The 21,006-nt window shown below is 47.3% G+C and overlaps 1 protein-coding gene across 1 annotated transcript in view; it reads right to left on the bottom strand.

The window, feature by feature from the left end:
- Positions 1 to 9,593: 9,593 nt before the first annotated feature.
- Positions 9,594 to 21,006, bottom strand: part of LOC143833845 (uncharacterized) — a 34,340-nt gene continuing 22,927 nt past the window's right edge. The window contains exons 11-15 of the mRNA XM_077330070.1: positions 20,058 to 20,171; positions 19,258 to 19,353; positions 17,966 to 18,133; positions 17,290 to 17,418; positions 9,594 to 15,959 (exon numbers count right to left, since the gene is read on the bottom strand). Coding sequence (XP_077186185.1) covers positions 14,797 to 15,959; positions 17,290 to 17,418; positions 17,966 to 18,133; positions 19,258 to 19,353; positions 20,058 to 20,171 — 1,670 coding nt within the window. The 3' untranslated portion in view covers positions 9,594 to 14,796. The remainder of the gene's footprint in view (positions 15,960 to 17,289; positions 17,419 to 17,965; positions 18,134 to 19,257; positions 19,354 to 20,057; positions 20,172 to 21,006) is intronic.

Below are 21,006 nucleotides of genomic sequence, written 5' to 3'. Positions count from 1 at the left end.
GTTCACAATGTCCAAGTTGGCTTCCAGAGCCCCGTTTTCACCCAAATCGATTCCACCCACAGAAGAGTTTTGAAACTGGTAACGTCTCAGGAAAGGATGAAGCTAGAATCACAGAGAGAATAACACTCTTTAGATGACTCTCCTACGTACTCGTTGCAGCTTGATACATTTGCAGCTTGATAGTAAGCTGGAAGATGGCTAATAGAATAATAGACTTTGGCAGATGAGCAGATGTGTTGTGCAAATAGGGGATGATGCCAGGTCCCTAATGCGATTGAGGTGCAGCCTGCCACATTATTTTCCACAGGAATGGGGGTGTTCTGCTTTTCAGAAAGACTTGAGAGAGTTTTTTGTCCTATCCCCAGCTGCAATGGAGTAGATATTTGCATTAAGGAGGAAGACCCAATCTGTAAAAAGGTAAAGATAAAGGTATCCCCTGTGCAAGCCCCAAGTCATGTCTGACCCTTGGGGTGATGCCCTCCAGCATTTTCATGGCAGACTCAATATGGGGTGGTTTGCCAGTACCTTCCCCAGTCATTACCATTTACCCCCCAGCAAGCTGGGTCCTCATTTTACCGACCTCGGAAGGATGGAAGGCTGAGTCAACCTTGAGCCGGCTGCTGGGATTGAACTCCCAACCTCATGGGCTGAGCTTTCAGACAACATTTCTGCTGCCTTACCACTCTGCGCCACAAGAGGCTCTTGCCCAATCTGTATGCATGACCATTCTGCCTACTTCACTACATATTTTGTAGTATTACGTGCTTCCTGTGAGTCATCCTCCTCTATGAGAAATAAGTAGTAGCAAAAAATTATTAACAGGCCACAATTATCTCTACCTCCCAACAACTGAGGCACGTTAGGCTCAGAGGGAATAAGTAACTGAAGGCTCCCTGGCAGACTGAGGACCCAAATGTGCATCTCCCCAATCCCTTGTGAGCCCATGAACCACTCAACTGTGTTGGCCCTCCATGAAATGTTCCACACCCAGGCCTCACCCTCAAATCTAGAGGGACTTCCCTGCCCATCGAGGGTCAGAGTTCATGCTGGTTAATACAAGAAATGCACCACCACCAGGGACCCTGAACCAACCAAGACTTTTTCCAATCATGATGTCTATTCTGAAGTCCTCACTATTTGGGAAGAATCATTAAACTGAGCATAGATGTGTTTCTGAAATTTTTTAGTTTTAAGTTTCCTGCATTGTGCAGGGGGATCAACTAGATCAGTGGTCCCCAACCTTTTTATCACCGGGGACCGGTCAGCGCTTGACAATTTTACTGAGGCCCAGGGCGGGGTAGTATTTTGCCAAGGGACGTTCCACTTGCTTTCCCACTGGCACCCCTGACTTCCTGCCGCCTGCTGGGGGGTGATACCAGCAGCAGCTCTGCAGTGCCACGTCGAGGGGGAGCCTCGGCCATGGCATCCACCGGAGAGCACCAAAGGTGAGCTGGCGGCAGAGTGGCAGGGCAGCCCCCAAGGCAGCAGCCAGGGAAGACTGCCAGTGAGGGGGAGCTCACCACCTCCTTAGGCAGCCTATTCCACTGCTGAACTACTCTGACATAATAGGAATACAATAAAATATAGTTCTAAAGTGCAGTAATATGAGTGGATGATGTAGCGAGTAAGAGCAGGAAACTGGGTTTGATTCAAACCCAACCACTCGCAAGCAGCCAGGTGACCTTGAGCCAGTCACAGTCCTGTTAGAAGCAGAAACATCAGGGCTCTCTCCTGCCTGTTGTGGGAGGAGGAAGGGATGGCAATTGTAAGCTGCTTTGAGACTCAGAGCAAGGTATAAAAACCAAGTCTTCTTCTTAATACTCTCTGGGATTAAGAATTCTGTACATTTTGAAAGCATCAACTTCCTTCAAACGATGGATTTCTCAACCTATGATCAGAGCCCTGTTTTTTATTTGGCAGATTCTAGTCTAGCAGCACCGGAGAACCAAGAAGATTTAGGAGGCATCACCATTCGAGAGTCAAAGTTACTTTACCCCTATACAAGAAGGACGAGGGACTCTTGACTCTTTTTGGCCCCCTCAGGCCTCTACCACTGAAGACCAGCACAGATACCCTCTGAAAATACTTTACATTGGGGTGTTATTTTCCTACCGGCAGGTCTTGTTCTCCATGCCCATCACTCCAGCCCAGACAAAATTGAATATGGTAAGGAGGAGGGTTAAAAGGATGAGCAAGAGGGCCCCCAATGGGAACTACAGGAAATGTTTTCTCTTAAATTCACCAAAGAAAAAAACATCTCTACAATCTGAGATCAGCAGTGGAATTGACTGTCTAAGGAGGTGGTGCGCTCCCCCTCACTGGGAATCTCAAAGCAGTGGCTGGACAGATACCTATCTTGGATGCTTATGGCTGATCCTCCATTGAGCAAGCGGTGGGACTAGATGGCCCTATGAGCCCCGCCAACACTAGGGTTCTACAATTCTATGAGGGAGTTCCCCAAGAGAGGCAGGTATTGGACGTGCTAAAGTCTGTGTGACAACCAACGTAGACTAGATGCACAATAATCCTTTCAAAGAGAAACTGCTGATTGGTATTCTTAATTCAAAGATAATGGATACCTGCCAAGGCTGGATTCGCTCATGTTCTCCTCTTCTTCCTCCAGGCCTCATTGTCCTCTCAGACCTGGAAGAGTAGGCATCATGTAATGCACGGGCCACTGCCTGGATGGAGGAGTAAACAGTGCAGGCCCTGGGGGGCAGAAGTTCTTTGAGGACCTCCCAGGGCCTGTCTTGCAGCCCCTCTTTCTCCCTGTATCTCCGGCCCCCTCTCCCAGACAAAACGGGCTTTGAATAGACAGGATCAAATCCTTTTTTAATAAACTCATCAAGAAGAGGGTGACATGCTTGTGAATAGAGAGACATCCTTCTTTTCTGTGTCTGGGTCTTGACGGAGAGAGATCCATGCATAGGGAACAGCTCCACGGGGGGGCAACATGACAAGCTAAGCAGATTGTTCAGTAAAAGAGTTGTGATCCAAATTTTACCAAGTCTGACATCCATGGCATTTTCAATAAGTATAATTAGATCTTCAAGATATATTAAGAGGAAATAATTTCCGTAGAACACAAATACTTTAACTTGGTCCTGACGGAGGAATGACCTCAAGCGCTGCCTTCTTTCTGTAGACCAAGCACTTGAATACAAGCCCTCCATGGATACCCTCTCTTCAAAGGCAACGCAGATGCCGCTCCTGAGCATGAGAGGGGTCAAGGTGCCCTTGAACTTTTCCCCGCTGTCAGAATCTGAAGCAAGGAGACCAACCCACGTCCATCGGAAATGCAGGAGCAGCCTGACAATTCCCCGGTATTGGACTTCTTCCTTGGGAACCACTTGGTAAAAAAAAGGAAACCGAGTTTGATCCTTAAAAACAATCAAATCCAAATCATGACTGACCTAATGGGGGAAAGGACACATTCTAAATTTATCACATTCAGTAAGTGTCAGTCAAAAGCAAAGTACCTCATAAAGCTTTGTGATGATGATCCAAAAAAACAAACTCTTCAACGGTAGGGATCAGTTTCACCCCAGACCTTTTCTGAGAGAGATTGCACCCGCTGTGGGGGCCATTTAATTGGGGGTGAGGGATCTGACCTTCCAGCATCCAAAATGGAGGGAGGACTCTATCCTACGGTTGAACTCATCCTCTAACAACCCAAGACTTGTAACCCTCACCATATCATTGGTCAAGAATCCCTGGAAACAACATTGAAGTTTTTATTAGGAAAAGATCCCTTATGGGTACTTAGAATCAATCCAAATTACATTGATATAAACATTTTCTTCCTCACAAAATATCTTCTGCTTCAAAGGGTTCTTCCAAAGATTGTCCCTTTCTGCAGAGAGAGTTTCACTTTGTCTCCCTGCTGCTTCCCAAGTCAAAAAAGTATGTTCCAAAAACTCGTGCAGATGGAAAACCAGAGGACCTAAATCTTCTCTCACATCCCTCTCAACTCTCCTGAAAATTAGTTTTGATTTGTACCAGAAACATTTTGTTGTCCACCCATGTTTCTTCAGAGTCACTTCCCCATCCTTGATTCCTACCTCAGGGATTTTGTAGGTGCTCAAGAGTGCTGAAATGTCACTGGAGATGACAGAATGAGATGCTTCAAGAACAGCCAAGAGATTATTCTGTCTGCCACATTTGTAGTTTGGAACAGTCTTCTGGGCAGAGTTTAGCAGGTCTATCAAAGCTCCATAGCTCAGCCTGGGATGCACAATGTTCTCGTAGATGGTGTAGCCCAGGGTGATATTTTGCGGTAAGAGCCTGGGATTCAGGTTCACCTCTTGAATGGCTAAAGAGAAGGCAAGGAGGTGCCATGGCAACGATAATTCCCTGCCAAAAAGCACATGTACAAATATACACATTGTCTAGGGAGTCGATAAACGTGGGCCTTGCTGAGGCCTTACCTAGTGTGGGCAGAAGGGCTTCTGATTGTTTGCAGTGATGATCACACTAACTGGGTTAATAGGTGGCAGCCAGGAAAGAGAATATGTATGAGCAAAGTTGTCATTTAGTGAAGCAGACCTCTGCCCCATCAAAGTCAGGACTGTCTACAAACATTGAGAAGCCGGTTCCGCACGGGGACAACGGCCCGACATACCGCTCATCCGGAAAAACTCCTGACCCTACATGACTTTGACACTGGCCAGGGGCAGTATCCAAGTGCTGGGGTACCTGTCAAAATTCAGTATCTTCTTACTATAATCGTTGCAGCTTTGATTTGTTTACAGTCGGGCATACAAGGGCTGCCCAGCCAATCAAAGGGGGGTTGAAATTTCAACTGAAAGATCTTCTCTCAAATAACAACTGGGAATCTGATGTTATCCTTTGAAGAAAGGCAAGTCCCCTTGATTCCAAGAGAAGGGATGGGGCTTTCCTTCTTCCCCCACTCATTCCGCAAGGACACTCATTGAGTCCTCGTTTTTCCTCGGAAGAACAATGCTTACAAATCACCCTGCTAGGGGTCTCGGCTGGTTATACATTTTAGTGTTCAAAGACCTGAGAATTCGGTGCTGAGCTCACCAAATCAATGGCTTTCTTTGCCACTTGGAGAGTCCGAAGTACGATGCTTCACCCCCGGACTCTTGGCAGTGGGAAAACAGCCAAAGTGGCTCACTTCACAGATGCAGGAGACAGAAGCAAACGGCTTCTGAAATCTGGTAATAAGAAAGAACCCAGAATTCTATCCCATCACATACATTGGAAAACCCCCCAAGGACTGACTTACGCTTTCTGATTTAAAAAGGGAGGCTCCGTGAAGGTTGGCGACGGACGTTTCTCATACACAAAAGTGGTGAGCCCGGCAATGACACTGTCTCCTCTCCGGAAGATATTATATGGTTCAAACTCATCCATAGTCCCGGTGAATGGGCATTTGGCACTCACCCCCCTGCAGGCTGGAAGAAGGAGCAAGAAAAACCAAAGCAAGACCATTTTTGCCTGTGTGCACCTTTTCCCCTCCCAGGAGCCAGCTCTCAGGGATCGACAGAAGGAGCTGCAGCATCGCCTGGTAAGACCGGGGCTGTAGTCACTTGAGCAGTCCTGCCCTGGCTTGACCAGACTGAAAGGGAAGGATCACTAGCATCACACCGACGCAGTGTCCTCACCCACCTCCCCAGGCAACCCCTGAACACCTTGGGAGAAAAGTCTTTTATGCACCATAAAAGAGGTTGGCCTGTTGCAAGATGTTGCATCACCCTGCTGTTGGTCCTCATGTTTACAGGTTTCGGAGTGAACATTCGAGAAATCCCAGAAGCTTTGCTGATCTGCAGAATAAATCACCATGATATGGATAATTATAACGGACAGAATCTGCCCTGCCCTGGACTCGGTGTTTGACCACCTGTGCAGAGAGGGAGAAAACATGTTTCCAAGAAGAGGCAACTGAGTTAGGCCTAACTTTCCAGGAAAAACAACTTTCAGAAAAGGTCGGCATGGAAGAAGCTGTGACCAGGGGAATGGGAGGTTGGGTTAAGACCCAGGGGTCCTTTGCTTTCTCACTAGCTGCCACAATAACTCACACCAGGCAACAGTAGAGTCATGACCCCAGAACCAGAGTTCACCTTGAGCATCCATCAGCCAGAGGAGCTTAGTGCTGCTGGGGGAAGGAGGACCTTTTTACCACAAGGTCCCAGCAGGGATGGCCTGTTGTCACCTTGAGGAGCAGATCAGACAGATCAGAAGTCCCATCAGACTTAAGCACAAAGCATTCCTTAAAGTCACGACAATCACGCTTTCGTTTCTTCCTACCCACTCGATAGTTTATACATCCCATCACCACACAGTCACACTTCCCCTTGATTCCATAAGTCCTCAAGTTTTCTTTAAGTGATTCAATTTTATTAATTTAAGCCAGCCTTTCTCAAATTTCTAATCATTAAGAAACCCCTGGAACATTCTTCAGGATTCAAGAAACCCCAGAAGTAGAGCAATCAAGCAAAATATGGTTGGAAATCATAGCTCTGGAAATGTCCACCCGGGTTCCCTCGCCCTCCCTTCCACTCCAGGCTCATCATTAGTCATGGTGGGCATCAACATGAGTTTATTATTACTTGCAGTTTAAACCCATTACTGCGTGTCCTCTCCTCTGCAGCCAACGGGAACAGCATCCTGCCCTCCTCCAAGTGACAACCTTTCAAATACTTAAAGAGGGCTATCATGTCCCCTCTCACCCTCCAGGCTGAACATTCCCAAGTCCCTCAACCTATCTTCATAGGGCTTGGTCCCTTGGCCCCAGATCATCCTCGTCGCTCTCCTCTGTACCCTTTCAATTTTATCGACGTCCTTCTTGAAGTGAGGCCTCCAGAACTGCACACAGTACTCCAGGTGTGGTCTGACCAGTGCCGTATACAATGGGACTATGACATCTTGTGATTTTGATGTGATGCCTCTGTTGATACAGCCCAAAATGGCATTTGCCTTTTTTACCGCTGCATCACACTGCCTGCTCATGTTTAGTTTACAATCCACAAGTACCCCAAGGTCTCGTTCATACAGTGTTACCTAGAAGCGTATCCCCCATCCAGTAGGCATGCTTTTCATTTTTCTGACCCAGATGCAGAACTTTACACTTATCTTTATTAAACTGCATCTTGTTCTCATTTGCCCATTTTTTCATTGTGTTCACTCCCAAGGACTAATGATGGGTTAGGGTTAGGGACCCTTTCATTTGCCTTTTTTACTGCTGCATCACACTGCCTGCTCAGTTGTTCAGATCTGTTGTGTAAATAGGAGGGAAGGCCAGGTCCCTAACCCTAATCCTAACCCATCATTAGTCACTGGGGGTGTCAACATGACCATATATGATCGTGTCTCCTGATAAATTTTTAACAAATATTAAAAAGATATTAAAAATTACGTATTTGGAAAACCCTTGAAAAGCCTGATTAAAGCAGATCATCTTGTCCAATCTCTCGAATTTGTCCTTGGAGGGGAAAGTGAAGGACTTGGGAGCACAGGTTGTATTTTCATCAGTTCTTCCTGGTAATGGCTAAGGCTTTGGAAGGGAATGAAAAATAATGCAGATATTGGTGCAGTCATTGGTCATTGGTATCATCGGGCAGGTTTGGGGTTTTTGGACCATGGATCATGCTACTGTGATGAGGCTCTCCTATCGGAAGATGGTGTGCACCTCACGGAGGTGGGGGGAAAATGTCCTTGCAAAGAGTCTTGCGGTCCTGATGAGGGCTTTCAATGCGGGACTTAGACATCCATTCAAAGCATACGTCGATGACATTAACTGTAGGTGGGAACACTGCAGATTTAAAGGGAATGGCACATATCAAGGGAACTATTAACTTACAGGACAGTTCAAAAACTAAGTGCATGGAGTACTTGTATGAAGGATTACGATGTCTCTATACTAAAGTGCAGACTACTGGAAACAAGCAAGAAGAACTAGAAGTCCTAATAAAGGAAGGGGACTATGATCTGTTAGGCATTACAGAAACTTGGTGGGATAATTCTCACAACTGGAACAATAGGATTGAGGGTACAACTAGCTTTATTGTTGCTCAGACTTCCTAAGGGCCGTTTGACTTCACATTCCAGGATGTCTGGCTCCAGGTCAGTGACTGCCCCACCGCAGTTATCAGGAATGTTAAGCTCGCTCCTGCATACTTCTTCTGTATAATTTTGCCACCTTTTAAAATCTCTTCTGCTTCTGTAAGGTCTCTACCATTTCAGTCCTTTATCATACCCATCTTTGCATATCTCCCTTTTTCTTGAAGAGATCTCTGGTCCTCCCTATTCTATTGTTCCCTTCTATTTGTTTGCACTGTTCATTTAAGAAGGCCTTATTCTGCATTCAGTTGGGTGTATCTTTCTCTTTCTCCTTTGCTTTCTCCCTTCTCTCCACAGCTATTTGTAAAGCTTCCTCAGACAGCCATTTTGTTTCTTGCATTTCTTTTTCTTTGGGATGGTTTTAGTTGCTACCTCTTGTACAATGTCGCTAACCTCCAACCATAATTATTAATTATGAAGGCTACTCCATTTCTTCTGTGAGATTCCTGCCCACAGTGATATACCTGATGGTCATCCGAATTAAATTCACCCATTCCTGTCCATTTTAGTTCACTGATTCCTAAAATGTCGATGTTCAGTCTTGTCATTTCTTGTTTGACCAAGTCCAGCTTGCCTTGATTCATGGATCTGACATTCCAGGTTAGAATCATAGAATCACAGAATCATAGAGCTGGAAGGGGCCATACAGGCCATCTAGTCCAACCCCTGCTCAACGCAGGATCAGGCCAAAGCATCCTAAAGCATCCAAGAAAAGTGTGTTCCTATGGAATAAAAGTCTTTAGAGCATCGGACTGTCTTTTCACCTCCAGTTCCCTCCACAACTGAGCATCCTTTCGGCTTTGGCCCAGTCGCTTCATTCATTCTGGCGCTACTCGTACTAGCCGTCTGCTCATCCCCAGTAGCATATTGGACACCTTCTGACCTAAGGGGCTCATCTTCCGGCATCATATCGTTTTGCCTTTTGGTACTGTCCATAGAGTTTTCATGGCGAAGATACTGGAGTGGTTTGCCATTTCCTTCTCCAGTGGATCACCTTTTGACAGACCTCTCTGCTATGACCTGTCCATCTTGGGTGGCCCGACATGGCATAGCTCATAGTTTCACTGAGCTACGCAAGTCCCTACACGACGACAAGGCAATGATCCTTGAAGGGGAGAGGCCAGCTCTGTTATATATGTGTAGTGTGGTGGTAGTGTTGCCAGTACCTGGAAATGGGGGGGGGGACCTGAGAAGGATTGAGTTTGGGGAGGTGAGGAGAGCGATTTCAATGGGGTTTAATGCCAGAGTCTAAAGCAGCCATTTTCTTCAGGGAAACTGATCTCAGTCATCTGTAGATCAATTGTAATCGTGGAAGATCTGTAGGTGCTGCCTGTTGACAGAGGAGCTGTTAAACCCAGGTTCAGATCTCTGTTCAACCATAAAGTCTCCTGGTTATTAACTGCTCTCTCTCACCCAGCCTACCCTTATGAAAGAGGAATGAATACCATATAAAACTCTAAACTCGTGGGAGGAAACATAGGATAAAAATTGACGTTTTTAATACTAGGCCATAGGGGACAGGAATTACTATTCCTTACTGTTTATTTACCAATACACAAAATATGGATACAGTACAGTCCTCTTAAAATCACCATGCATAACAAAAGCCAGTCCCTTAGGACATCCAGGTGGGTAAAAAGATGTACACACAAAAGTACCTGCAGTGGGGACAAAATGGGACACAACCGGGCCCATTTAGAGATGGCCTCCTCCGCTGGCGTTGTGCTACTACGCGGAGAAAAGAGTGGGCGGAGCCAGTAGAGAGCCATTTGCCAATTGCTGACAAAACCACAGTCCATGGCCTTTAAAGCTGTTCATTCAGCTGGTCTTTGAAGTGTTGCAGGAAGTTTAACTTTCAGCTTTCCAGGACTCCCACCACACCCCAATTTATCCATCTCCCCCCCGCCCTTCTCATCGGCTTTTGCTTGCATTCTCATATTTCGTTGTGTAGTGTATTCTAAACAGACGCTCATTGCCACACAACTAACAAGCATATTCAAACCATGTGAGTGAAATGGCATTAAAAAGAGATTTCAAAAGGGTATAAATAGTTAACAATACAAACTAGGCAAGGATGATTAAAAATAGTATTATAAAAAAGACCCAAAATAAAAGGTAGATACAGAAGGTATTGGGTTTCAGTCAAAAGTCAGAAGGTCGGTGACATTGGCCGGCAAATCTCAAGATCAACCAGCACCTTCAGTGAACGATGGAATCTCATTGTGATTTCCATTGTCAGTTGCAAGTTAAAAGGGTAACCTTTGCTAATGATTTGTTTACAGAACAAGCTTCACAATCCAAACATTTCCTGGTGCATTCTGGTAAATCTCAAGATGAGCCAAGCTTTGTCAGGACATGAAACAGAACTGGAGGAACGTTGACATTAACCGTGACAAAGATCTGCATTTCCAGCATTCAATGGATCGCTGTAAGAAAATGCCAAAGGACTTCAAACAAACAAACAAAATATCCTGGTTATTCTCTAGTTAAATAAATGTGAGGAAGTAAATGTGAGCATCTACTATAACACCCTTGGAAGCTTACAGCATTTGGAAGGAAAGAATCCATTTTCAAATTTACTACTCTAGAGGTCCCTTCGGCGAGAGATGGCCCATAAATAGTTCAGACCATGCATTATAGCTCCGCATATATTTGTAGGTTTTCGTTTTAAACTTACACGAAGTTTATAAGATCTTGCAGTGTTTCACAAGTTTCATCTAAGGCTTTCATGGGTGAGGATACATCCCCTCCCTCCCTCCCGGGGATCCTCTCTTATTATATTCCTCTGCCCCTTAGTACGATTTAAAAAAATCTCATGCATTTCCCTTCCTTTGTGTCTCCTCCCCCCCCCTTAACTTTGCTTTAGCCTATTTTACAAATCGAGACCTTAAAATGAAGGAGAGACATGAGCGCCCCCGCCCGAAGAAGAAGAAGAGTTGGTTCTTATATGCCGCTTTCCCTACCCGAAGGAGGCTCAAAGCGGCTTACAGTCGCCTTCCCTTTCCTCTCCCCACAACAGACACCCTGTGGGGTGGGTGAGGCTGAGAGAGCCCTGATATTCCTGCCCGGTCAGAACAGTTTTATCAGTGCCGTGGTGAGCCCAAGGTCACCCAGCTGGCTGCATGTGGGGGAGTGCAGAATCGAACCCGGCATGCCAGATTAGAAGTCCACACTCCTAACCACTACACCAAGCTGGCCCGAGCGGGGTCAAAATAATCATGTTTTCATGCTTTTTACAAAAGAGAGCACCAGATACAGGGTTAATTTGGCAGAATTTAAGGCTTCTTTCTGTCCACAACACCCCTAGCGGGTTCTTCTTAGGCCTGTTTGCAATCCCAGAATTCTTGGATGTACTGGATCCTCCACAAGGCCGGTGCATGCATGCAAGAGGAGGTGGTGGAGGGGGCAGAATATGCTGCTCTGCTTCTGACAGTGGGCAGTGGAACACAGGTGGGAAAGCTCCCCCATGTCAAAATCCCCATCAATGGAAAAACCAGCTCTGCAAGCCAATCGGGGCAGCTGAAACCTTTTTTTCCTTCGGTGCTACTTTTCTGCTTGCAGAGATTTTTCTTTTTTTAATGCAGAGCAATACTCAGTTCAGGTCTCCATTGTCTGCCCCCTCTCGTTTTTCACAAAATGACGATGATGTTGTCCGTTCAGTCGTGTCCGACCCTCGGCGATTCTATAGGAAAGTCTTCGCCACGCGCCCCTGTCTCTTGACTGCTTCTTTTAATTGATTCATGGTCATCCCTAGAATCATACAATAATAGAGTTGGAAGGGACCTAGTGGGTCATCTAGTCCAACCCCCTGCACTATGCAGGACACTCACATGCCTGTATCAGCTTCGATCGTGTCGAGCCTGCGGATCCTTTGGCGACCGCATTTCCTTTGCCGCTGACCATGCCGAGCATTAATGGTTTTTCTAGCGCGTTTGATCGCATGATGTGTCCAAAGTAAGTGAGCTTTAGCTGCAACATCTTCTCTTCCAATGATACAGTTGCGCCTGCTCCTCTCCAAAACCATCTTGTTGGTAATTTCGGTTGTCCGTGGCATTCGCTTTCACAGAATAGGCCACATAAAATATGATAACCCATGAGAGGCAAAAAGTCACAATGAATATTTCACGCTTTACTTTCTGAAACAGCAAAGTCCAAAATAATAATCAAGAAGAACTAGCAGAGACTCAATCAGGAGATTCATTCCTCTTCCGAAATATTCATGAGAACTGAGGCATTTATTCTCGAACTTTTCACAAAAATTCCAAATGGAAAGTTGTTATAAGAATTCCTGTAGCAGTTTGAATAGTAACCGGTACAAATTGTTTTCAAGTTAGTAGATTTTTAAATTAATTTTCATACATTTTATTACTAGATCTGCTGTTGAAGCATATTCTTGAAAACAGTTTATCCTGGATACTGTTCAAAATTTTGTCGCCAATTGTTATTTAGGACTCTGCTGTTTATCTTTTCGGAAAGTAGAGCATTATTCTTTTTTCCCAATCTCATTTTCGGGCAGGTGTGAACCGACTCTCAATTTATTTATTTATTTTTGCTCCAGCATAAATTATTTCCCAAAACGTGCTCATTTAGTGTCCTTACCCAACGGTCACGATCCAATGCCAAACGGAACGCGGTCCGAGTCCGTTCGCAACTATGTTTTGTTCAGCGTAGATTTCGATGGGATTCGTCCCCCAATAACCGTGTTCGGGATTGCAGCATTAAGTCTGTTGATACCAACAGACTCTGTGGCCTCAGCCCAGGTGTGCTAACTCAAAAGCAGACCACAGCAACTCCAAGAGGATTTTGGGCTGAGTTGCAGGCAAAACGGTGGCCACCTGATTTAATTCTAAAGGGCAGGCTCACACCCCCTTTCCCACCTCATCGATCAGGTTTCTGATCCAGGACAAGGGTTTTTTTTAAATAATTAAATTGCAGACCTGGAGATTCAGTCCCGACTCTTCAAGTAGCACCTGTAGCTTGACTAGGAGTCTCACTGGACTTGTTTCTGTATCCACCAGCACAATTCGGAACACTAAAATGGCACTCACGTCTTTGGATTTCGGGCAATTTCTGCAACTTTTCTGCTCTCACCACAGACTAAGGTTGTGCGATTCGGGCATCAAGGCAATTCGGGCATCAAGGTAGCCATTCCAGCCCAAAGCTGTTACCTCGGCGCCCGAACCACACAGCCCTACTACAGACCCCCCCCTTTTGCCTCCGCTGCGATTCTTAGGGCCCGCTGAGCCCCAGGAACAAAACAAATTTGGCAGAAGGGAGTCTCAGACGGCAGTCATGGGAGATTAGCATTCTGTGAAGTCCATAGATGGTTAGATACATACCGCTATGACGAATTTTCAAGGGAACACACCTGCACTGTTTCTCTGATGAGAAATGTCACATTAAGAACCTAATGGGAAAATATTACCCCTCCCTCAAATCACAGTCCCCCCTTTTCTTTCCCCCCTTTTCTTTCCAGGAGGCTGTTTTTAAGGGCAAAGGACAACCCATGATTTCCACGCCCAACTCCAGCTTGACAACTTTACATTAAATCTCTAGCGAATCGTGGCTGAAACACATTCATAAAAATCTTACTTATGTATTAAAAAACATGCCAATGCCTTGAGAAACCCCGTACAATCTCTCGCGCATACATGCACCAATATCTGTATACTCAGTTTTCAGAAATATATTTAACAGGGGCCAGTTCTTATCCCAAAACTGGAAGCGGTTCGATTCAATTCAAAGGGTTCCTAGGCCTGTATGAAATTTTAGGTCCAGGCTATTAAGCTTGGAATATAAGACTTAAAAGAATTGTATGGATTTGCTTTAAAAAAATTAATCTCTTTCACTGAACCTCCTTATGGGATTTAGGTTGGTACATTTCCATTTGCCCCTCCACCCACGTCATTTTTTAAAAAGCAAATCTCTTCTGATAAGGGAAGCTGCATTCCGATCTATTCCTGCCAACTTTTTCGAGATCTAAACTTCAGATTAAACAGCCTGTTTCCTCCCACCTAATCAGCCAAGAAACAACAAGCCTTTTTAGATACCCCTGTGAAACGCGGCGTCAATCAGAAACAAATCTGAGATACCCATTTCAAACGTGTCCTTTTTCCTTCAAATTACAGGGGCCTCAATTTTAAAATCTTCTGAGGACAAAGGGGAGGAGGAGGAAAGGCGCTTAACAGCCCTCGAACTAGGGATGGGTCTTCTTGGGGAGACAACGTACAAAGTCACTCCATGGGTTGTCAAATATCAGTCCATCTAAATAGTGTTGTGGAAGTCTGAACCTCTCATCGAAGGCCGTTCAAAATTGCATAATCTCCAACACTCCCTGATCTGTCTCGTTTCCTTTTCCCGGGCAAGCATTGCTACAGGGACTGTCGAGAAGCCCATCACCCCAATAAATATAGATAACGGATGCCAGCCACCAAACTTTGTGCCCATCTTTCACTAGAGAGTCTGCCATCTTCATTTTTTCCCCCTCCATTCATGCCGGTCCCTGGTGGCAGAACCATTTGTACAAGACCTGGTGGCAGATCCATTTGTACCTCGCCGAAGGTCGAGAAATTTCATCTTGTAACCTCGGCCACTTGTAGGAGCATCGAGATGCCGTTCGGAATCTTCTCTTGACCGGACTGTAACACTCGACAGGGGGCAGGGGGAGTCTCCGCTAAAAGGAAGAAAGGAAACCCCCTTGTGTATACCAAGCGCTCACAGGGTGATGGTCCGGTCCTCTGGGAGTTCTTTCATAACTAAGATGGCTTGATCTCCGACGGGAGACTCCGCGATAGTCCAGACATTCGTAATGCCGCCGCCGCCTCCAGTATCCGGGGAAGGGGAGTAGGACGCGAGCGGCCAGTGGAAGGTTTCCGTCGGGTGAGTGTACCTGTAGTAGCCTTCCTGGGAGAAATCACCGATGTCCAAAAAGATATTGGTTCCCATGTTGGTGGCGAGGGACGCCGCCTTGGCCCCGCGTGAGTTGCTCCTCTGGCGCTGCTCGTGCGTGGCCTGGTGGCGGATCAAGTGCGAGCTCTGGTTGAAGCTCTTCCCGCACTCGGTGCACCGGTATGGCTTCTCGCCCGTGTGGATCTTCTGATGCCGCAGGAGCGTGGCGAGGTCGTTGAAGCTCTTCCCGCACTCCGAGCACCTGTAGGGCTTCTCCCCGGTGTGGATCCGCTGGTGGCGCAGGAGGGTCCGGCGGTCGCTGAAGGTCTTCCCGCACTCGGTGCACTCAAAGGGCCTCTCGCCCGTGTGCACCCGCCAGTGGGCCTCCAGGTTGGACTTGTCGCAGAAGCTCTTGCTGCAGCTCGAGCACTTGTAGGGCTTCTCCCCCGTGTGGCTGCGCCAGTGCGTCTTGAGGCTGTACTTGTTGTAGAAGCTCTTGCTGCAGCTGGAGCAGTGGAAGGTCTTCTCCCGGGTCTCCACGTGGGTCTTCTGGTGCGTGATGAGGTTGGTGGTCCGATTGAAGCTTTTCCCGCAATCAGGACACTTGTAAGGTTTCTCGCCGGTGTGGATCCTCTGGTGCCGGAGGAAGCTGGTTTTGTCGCAGAAGCCCTTGCCGCAGACGGTGCATTTGTACGGCTTTTCACCCGTGTGGATCCTCTGGTGCACCTTAAGGCTTGATTTGCGCGTGAAGCTTTTCCCACAAACTTTGCACTGGTTCTTTCGCTTCCCCTTGTGCGTTTTCTGCTGAGCCGACGTCGCGTGGAGGTTGTTAGCCTGGTTATCGGTAGACGGGTTTCTCCACGTTGTCGCTGAGTTTTCCTCCGGTCTCTCTGGTCCATCCTGACTCCCGTAGTTCTCCTCGGCGTCTTCGTCCTCCGTTTCCTCGGACAGCATCTCCCCGGGTTCCCACTCGCTCTCGCTGTCGTCAGCTGGTGAAAGGAAGGCAGAAATTGACAAGGGTGGGATGTCAAGATGCAAAACTAGAGAGAGCACCAAAGGAGCTGAAAAAAAATCTCTCCTAATCCTTTGAGAACACACAAAACTGCCTCATATTGAATCAGACCTTTGGTCCATCAAAATCAGAATTGTCAACTCTGACTGGCAGCTGCTCTCCAAGATCTCAGGTAGCGCTCTTTCACTTCACCTGTTGACAGATCTTTTAACTGGAGATACTGGTGATTGAACCTGGGGCCTTCAGCATGCTAACTGCTGCATCACAGCCCCCTGAACTTGTCAAAGACCCAGTGTGGTAGTAGTTAAAGTGGCATAGTAGTTAACATGTAGCCGTTAAAGTGGGGGGCATCATCCGGGCATGGAATTGGGGTCACTGTGGGTGGACAGGTAGTTGTGAGCTTCCTGCATTGGCAGGGGGTTGGACTAGATGGCCCTGGAGGTCCCTTCCAGCTCCATGATTCTATGATTTTATGCTGGGCTAGAATTTGGGAAACCTAGGTTCAGATCCCCACTCTGCCCTGGAAACTGGCTGGGTAACCTTGGGCCAGTCATATACTCTCAGACTAACCAACCTCTCAGGGTTGTTGTGAAGACAAAAGGACAGAACAATGTCAAATGCTTTGGATTCTCATTGGGGAGAAAGCCGGGATATAAAAAAAATAAGTCTATAAAACCCAGCGGAGGTGGGCTACTAAAAATAAACAAAAACAAAAAAGCCCTCCTGAACATAGAAATCTAGCATTTCAGTCCTCTAGCTTAACCCTTTCTCTTGTTTTCTATGTGCAGGGAGTCTTTCTGTAACATTCCACCATTGAGAGTCAGTGCTGAGAATGCTGAACTAGAAGTGGGGAGACCAAACTTCAGTTCTCCCCTTCAACCAAGAACTGAAGCTCACTGAGTGACCTCAAGTTAATCACGCTCGGCCTAACCCGCCTCATAGGGTTGTTTGGAAGATGAGATGGAGGACAGGAGAACCTTGGAGACAGGTCCTTGCAGGAAGCTTGGGATAAAAGCACACCAGACCACCAAGCCGAAGCCCAGTAAATGTAAAGACAAACACAATTTTTCAGGGGATGAGCTTTTCATGAACCAATGTTCACTGTTGTCAGATACAAAAATCTTATCCCTGCATATGTTATATATCTAGCAGAACTTGGGCTCCCAAAAGCTTACAACCTGGAAATTTGGGTCGGTCTTTAAGGTGCGACTGCCTGTGAATTTTCTTCTACTGCTGCTTCAGGAAACAGCCCACAAGCCTCCGCTCAGGGACTGGCCCTGACTTTCTCCCGTTTCTGCATTACTTACTCTCTGTAGCTTTGGTTGGGACGGAAACGACTTCCTGGGATCCTCCAGGTAAAGGCTCTGGTGACGCTTCTAACATGAGCCCGTCCTGTTGAGAATTCCTTTCCCCGATCACTGTCACAACGTCGCCATCTTCAGGAGACAGAGAGAAAGAGAACCTTGAAAACAAACCCTTGGGCAGAAATGTCTTTATCACTTTCTATCAAAAATTCTATGAAGGTCCCTATCCACAACCTCAGTGCTGCAATGCCCCTTCCGGGAAAAACCCGGAAGTGGCATCAGGTCGCTCTGGGAATCGCTGGAAACTCTATGGTACAACCTGTTGCCACTTGTGGGTTTTCCTGGAAGTGACATCACCACCCCCCACCCCAAACCTCCTGCTCATTGCCATATAACCTTCAAGTGCATAGGAAAAAAATGCATATAAAGTGCTGCTGTCCATACGCAAAAACCCGGATGAAGCCTCATTTTGCCAAGTTCTCGCTTCTTCGGAAGACTCACAGAACCTGCCAGCCCTGGTATCTCCAGGCAAAAATGCCAATCCAAGAATTTCCCAATCCAAAGTTGGCAATCCGAGTTCTCGAAAAGAGACATGAGCTGCTCCACCGACAGACAACGGGCGCCCTCAAAAAAATCCCACAATGCTCAGGGCCCCAGCGGGCCCCTCCCACGGATGTACCATTGGATTTCTTCCTCCACATCTTGGTCAGCTGGTTTCCCTCCTGCATTGTCGCCTCGCCTCGATCCCCCAAGTTTTCCGCCTCTTCTCTGCCACTCCTGCTGGATAACAGCTCAAGGGGTCCTGCGGCAGCTTCGCTTTCCCACGCCCCACCAGTTGGAACGCCGCCTGCCGGGAATGCCAAGGGAAAAGCAGAGCCTCAGAACAAACCCCTTCCCGGAAACGGTGGGCTCCTACGGATGGATATTGCTTTAGATAATCATCTTTTTGTTCTGCAGGACAGGCAAACCGATATTATGTGGGCAGAGTCTAAATGGGCAGTAAAGTGGAGCACAGGATATAATTGGCTTATTAAAGAACAAACACCATAGGAAAGAACAGACAGATACAGATGCCTGTCTGTCTCATCTAGCTGGAAGAGAGGAAGAACCAGAAAAAAAATTTAATAAGCCAATCAAGAGACAGGAAGGGAACAATTTGAAACAATTGGAGGTCTCTAACTTTTGCTAGCTGTCTCCTTTACTGCCCCCTGGTGGATGTTCTAATCATCTTTCTCGATTTAGGCACAGTAGAGCTTGCATCTCCCAGCATATTTAACCTAATTTGTACTTTAAGAACAGAAGAGCAGGTCCAGAAGACGGCAACAAAGATGGTGAGGGGTTTGGAGACCAAGACGTATGAGGAAAGGTTGGAGGAGCTTGGTCTGTTTAGCCTGGAGAGGAGATGACTGAAAGGGGATCTGATAACCATCAAGTATTTAAAAGGCTGCCCTGTAGAGGATGGAGCAGAGTTGTTCTCTCTTGCCCCGGAGGGACGGACCAGAACCAATGGGAGGAAATTAATCCAAAGGAAAATCCATCTAAGAATCCGGAAGAAGTTCCTGACAGTCAGAGCGGTTTCTCAGTGGAACAGGTTTCCTCGGGAGATGGTGGGTTCTCCGTCTTTGGAAATTTTTAAACAGAGGCTGGAGAAGGGGAAGGGGAAGGGGAAGAAATGCTTTAAAGAAATAAGTGATTCTGGGAGATCTCCAGCCCCCACCTGGAGGCTGGCATCCAGGGCAGTAGCCATCTCCTCCTCACCGTATGCTACGTCTCATCCTGGGGCCTATTTTTCAAAAAGAAAACACCTGAGATCTCTCCAGCCCTGCCCTCCTTCCCGGTGGCACTGATGGAGCCTGTAACTTTAGGCTAGTCTCATGTGCTATCAGCCTAACCCACCTCGCAGGGTTGTTCTTGGGAGGATAAAACAGAGGAGATGAGAGCAAGGGGATGAATGAGTGGATAACAGCATACCTGCTGGTTTCCCCCTTTCTTTAGCGTCTCCCTCAAATACCTCTTCTTTCTCCTCCAGCCAAGAGATGAGGTCAGGTTTGGCCACTGGGGGTCCTTCTAAGGAAGGAAAACAAGAGCAATGATTCCTGGCTTTTTTCCAGTGCGGAAAAGACACTCCGGGAGAGAAAGCTAGCTTATTTAGAGCTCGGCTACCCACTCTCAGGAGGCAAAATTCCCCGAAGATACAAGGGTCCGTCTGGGTGTCCCAAGCTATTTCAAGGGATACAAATCTCCCAGCACGATCCTCACTCCCTCCCTTTTCTGAGCTTTTATCTCGGTGTTTATTGATGGTCCCTGGGCCACAAGCTGCCTGCCATGTGTCAACAAGGGTGAGGGTCTTCTCAGTAATGGCCCCCATCCCATGAAACCAGCTACCCAAAGAGACTCCTGCCTTGAGGGATTCCCCTGTGCTCTTTTTCAAGCGGCCTTTGGGCCAATGGGATCCACCATTGGTAGCTGTGTCTTTGCCATCCATACATTCAAACCAGCTTAAGAGAGCCAGTGTGGTGGAGGGGTTAAGAGCAGTGGCCTGTAATCTGGAGGACCTGGGTTTAATTCCCCACTCCTTCTTCAAATGCAACCAGTGGGTTGACCTTGGCCCAATCCCAGTTCTCCCAGAGCTCTCTCAGCCCTCCCTCCCAGGGTGTCTGCTCCGGGGAGAGGAAGGGAAGGCGATTGGAAGCCGCTTTGAAACACATGAGGCCTGCTAGATGACCTTGGCCCAGTCGCAATTCTCTTAGAGCTCTCTCAGCCCTACCTACCTCCCAGGGTGTCTGCTCTGGGGAGAGGAAGGGAAGGTGATGGTAATCTGCTTTGAGACTCCTTCAGGTAGTGAAATGCAGGAGGCAAAAACCCGGTTCTTCTTCTGTTCTTCTCTTGATCGCGATTGTTCAGGGGAGAAGGAGCAGTATATAAATTGGATAAAGAAATACATACATCAGTTAGCACACAGGCTGCTGGGAGACAGAACAGTTCCCCCTGCCTTCCCATTAAGAAGAAAAGGATCTAAGTCCATCCTAGGTTTTAACACGTGCAGCAGAACGGTTTAAACCAGGGGTAGTCAAACTGCGGCCCTCCAGATTTCCATGGACTACAATTCCCATGAGCCCCTGCCAGCGTTCGCTGGACCTCTCCAGCGACAGGGGTCTTTAGCAGGGACTGCAAGGTGAACAAACCAGTCAGTCCTAGAGGAGATCAGCCCTGACTGCTCCTTAGAAGGCCAGATCCTAAAGATGAAATTCAAATACTTTGGCCACCTCATGAGAAGGAAGGACTCCCTGGAGAAGAGCCTAATGCTGGGAGCGATCGAGGGCAAAAGAAGAAGGGGACGACAGAGAACGAGGTGGCTGGATGGAGTCACTGAAGCAGTCGATGCAAACTTAAATGGACTCCGGGGAATGGTAGAGGACAGGAAGGCCTGGAGGATCATTGTCCATGGGGTCGCGATGGGTCGGACACGACTTCGCACCTAACAACATAACAAGCAGGAAGAAACGACAACTGAGGGGCTGGATGTGACAGAAGTTTACCAAATTATGCATGAGACAGAGAAGGCCAAGACAGAAGTCCAGGGGCCCATGAGTGGCTCTTAGCCACAAGGTCTCGGTGGAACAAGGTCTGGGGCAGGGATGCTCTGTCATCTTGGTTCTTGGGGGGCCACAGTGGGAGGGCTCCTGTAGATCTGGCCCTGCTGGTGGGCCTCCTGATAGC

The sequence above is a fragment of the Paroedura picta genome, chromosome 3, assembly GCF_049243985.1.
Source record: "Paroedura picta isolate Pp20150507F chromosome 3, Ppicta_v3.0, whole genome shotgun sequence".
Taxonomy (NCBI): Eukaryota; Metazoa; Chordata; class Lepidosauria; order Squamata; family Gekkonidae; genus Paroedura; species Paroedura picta.
This window is presented reverse-complemented; position numbering and strand designations above follow the sequence as displayed.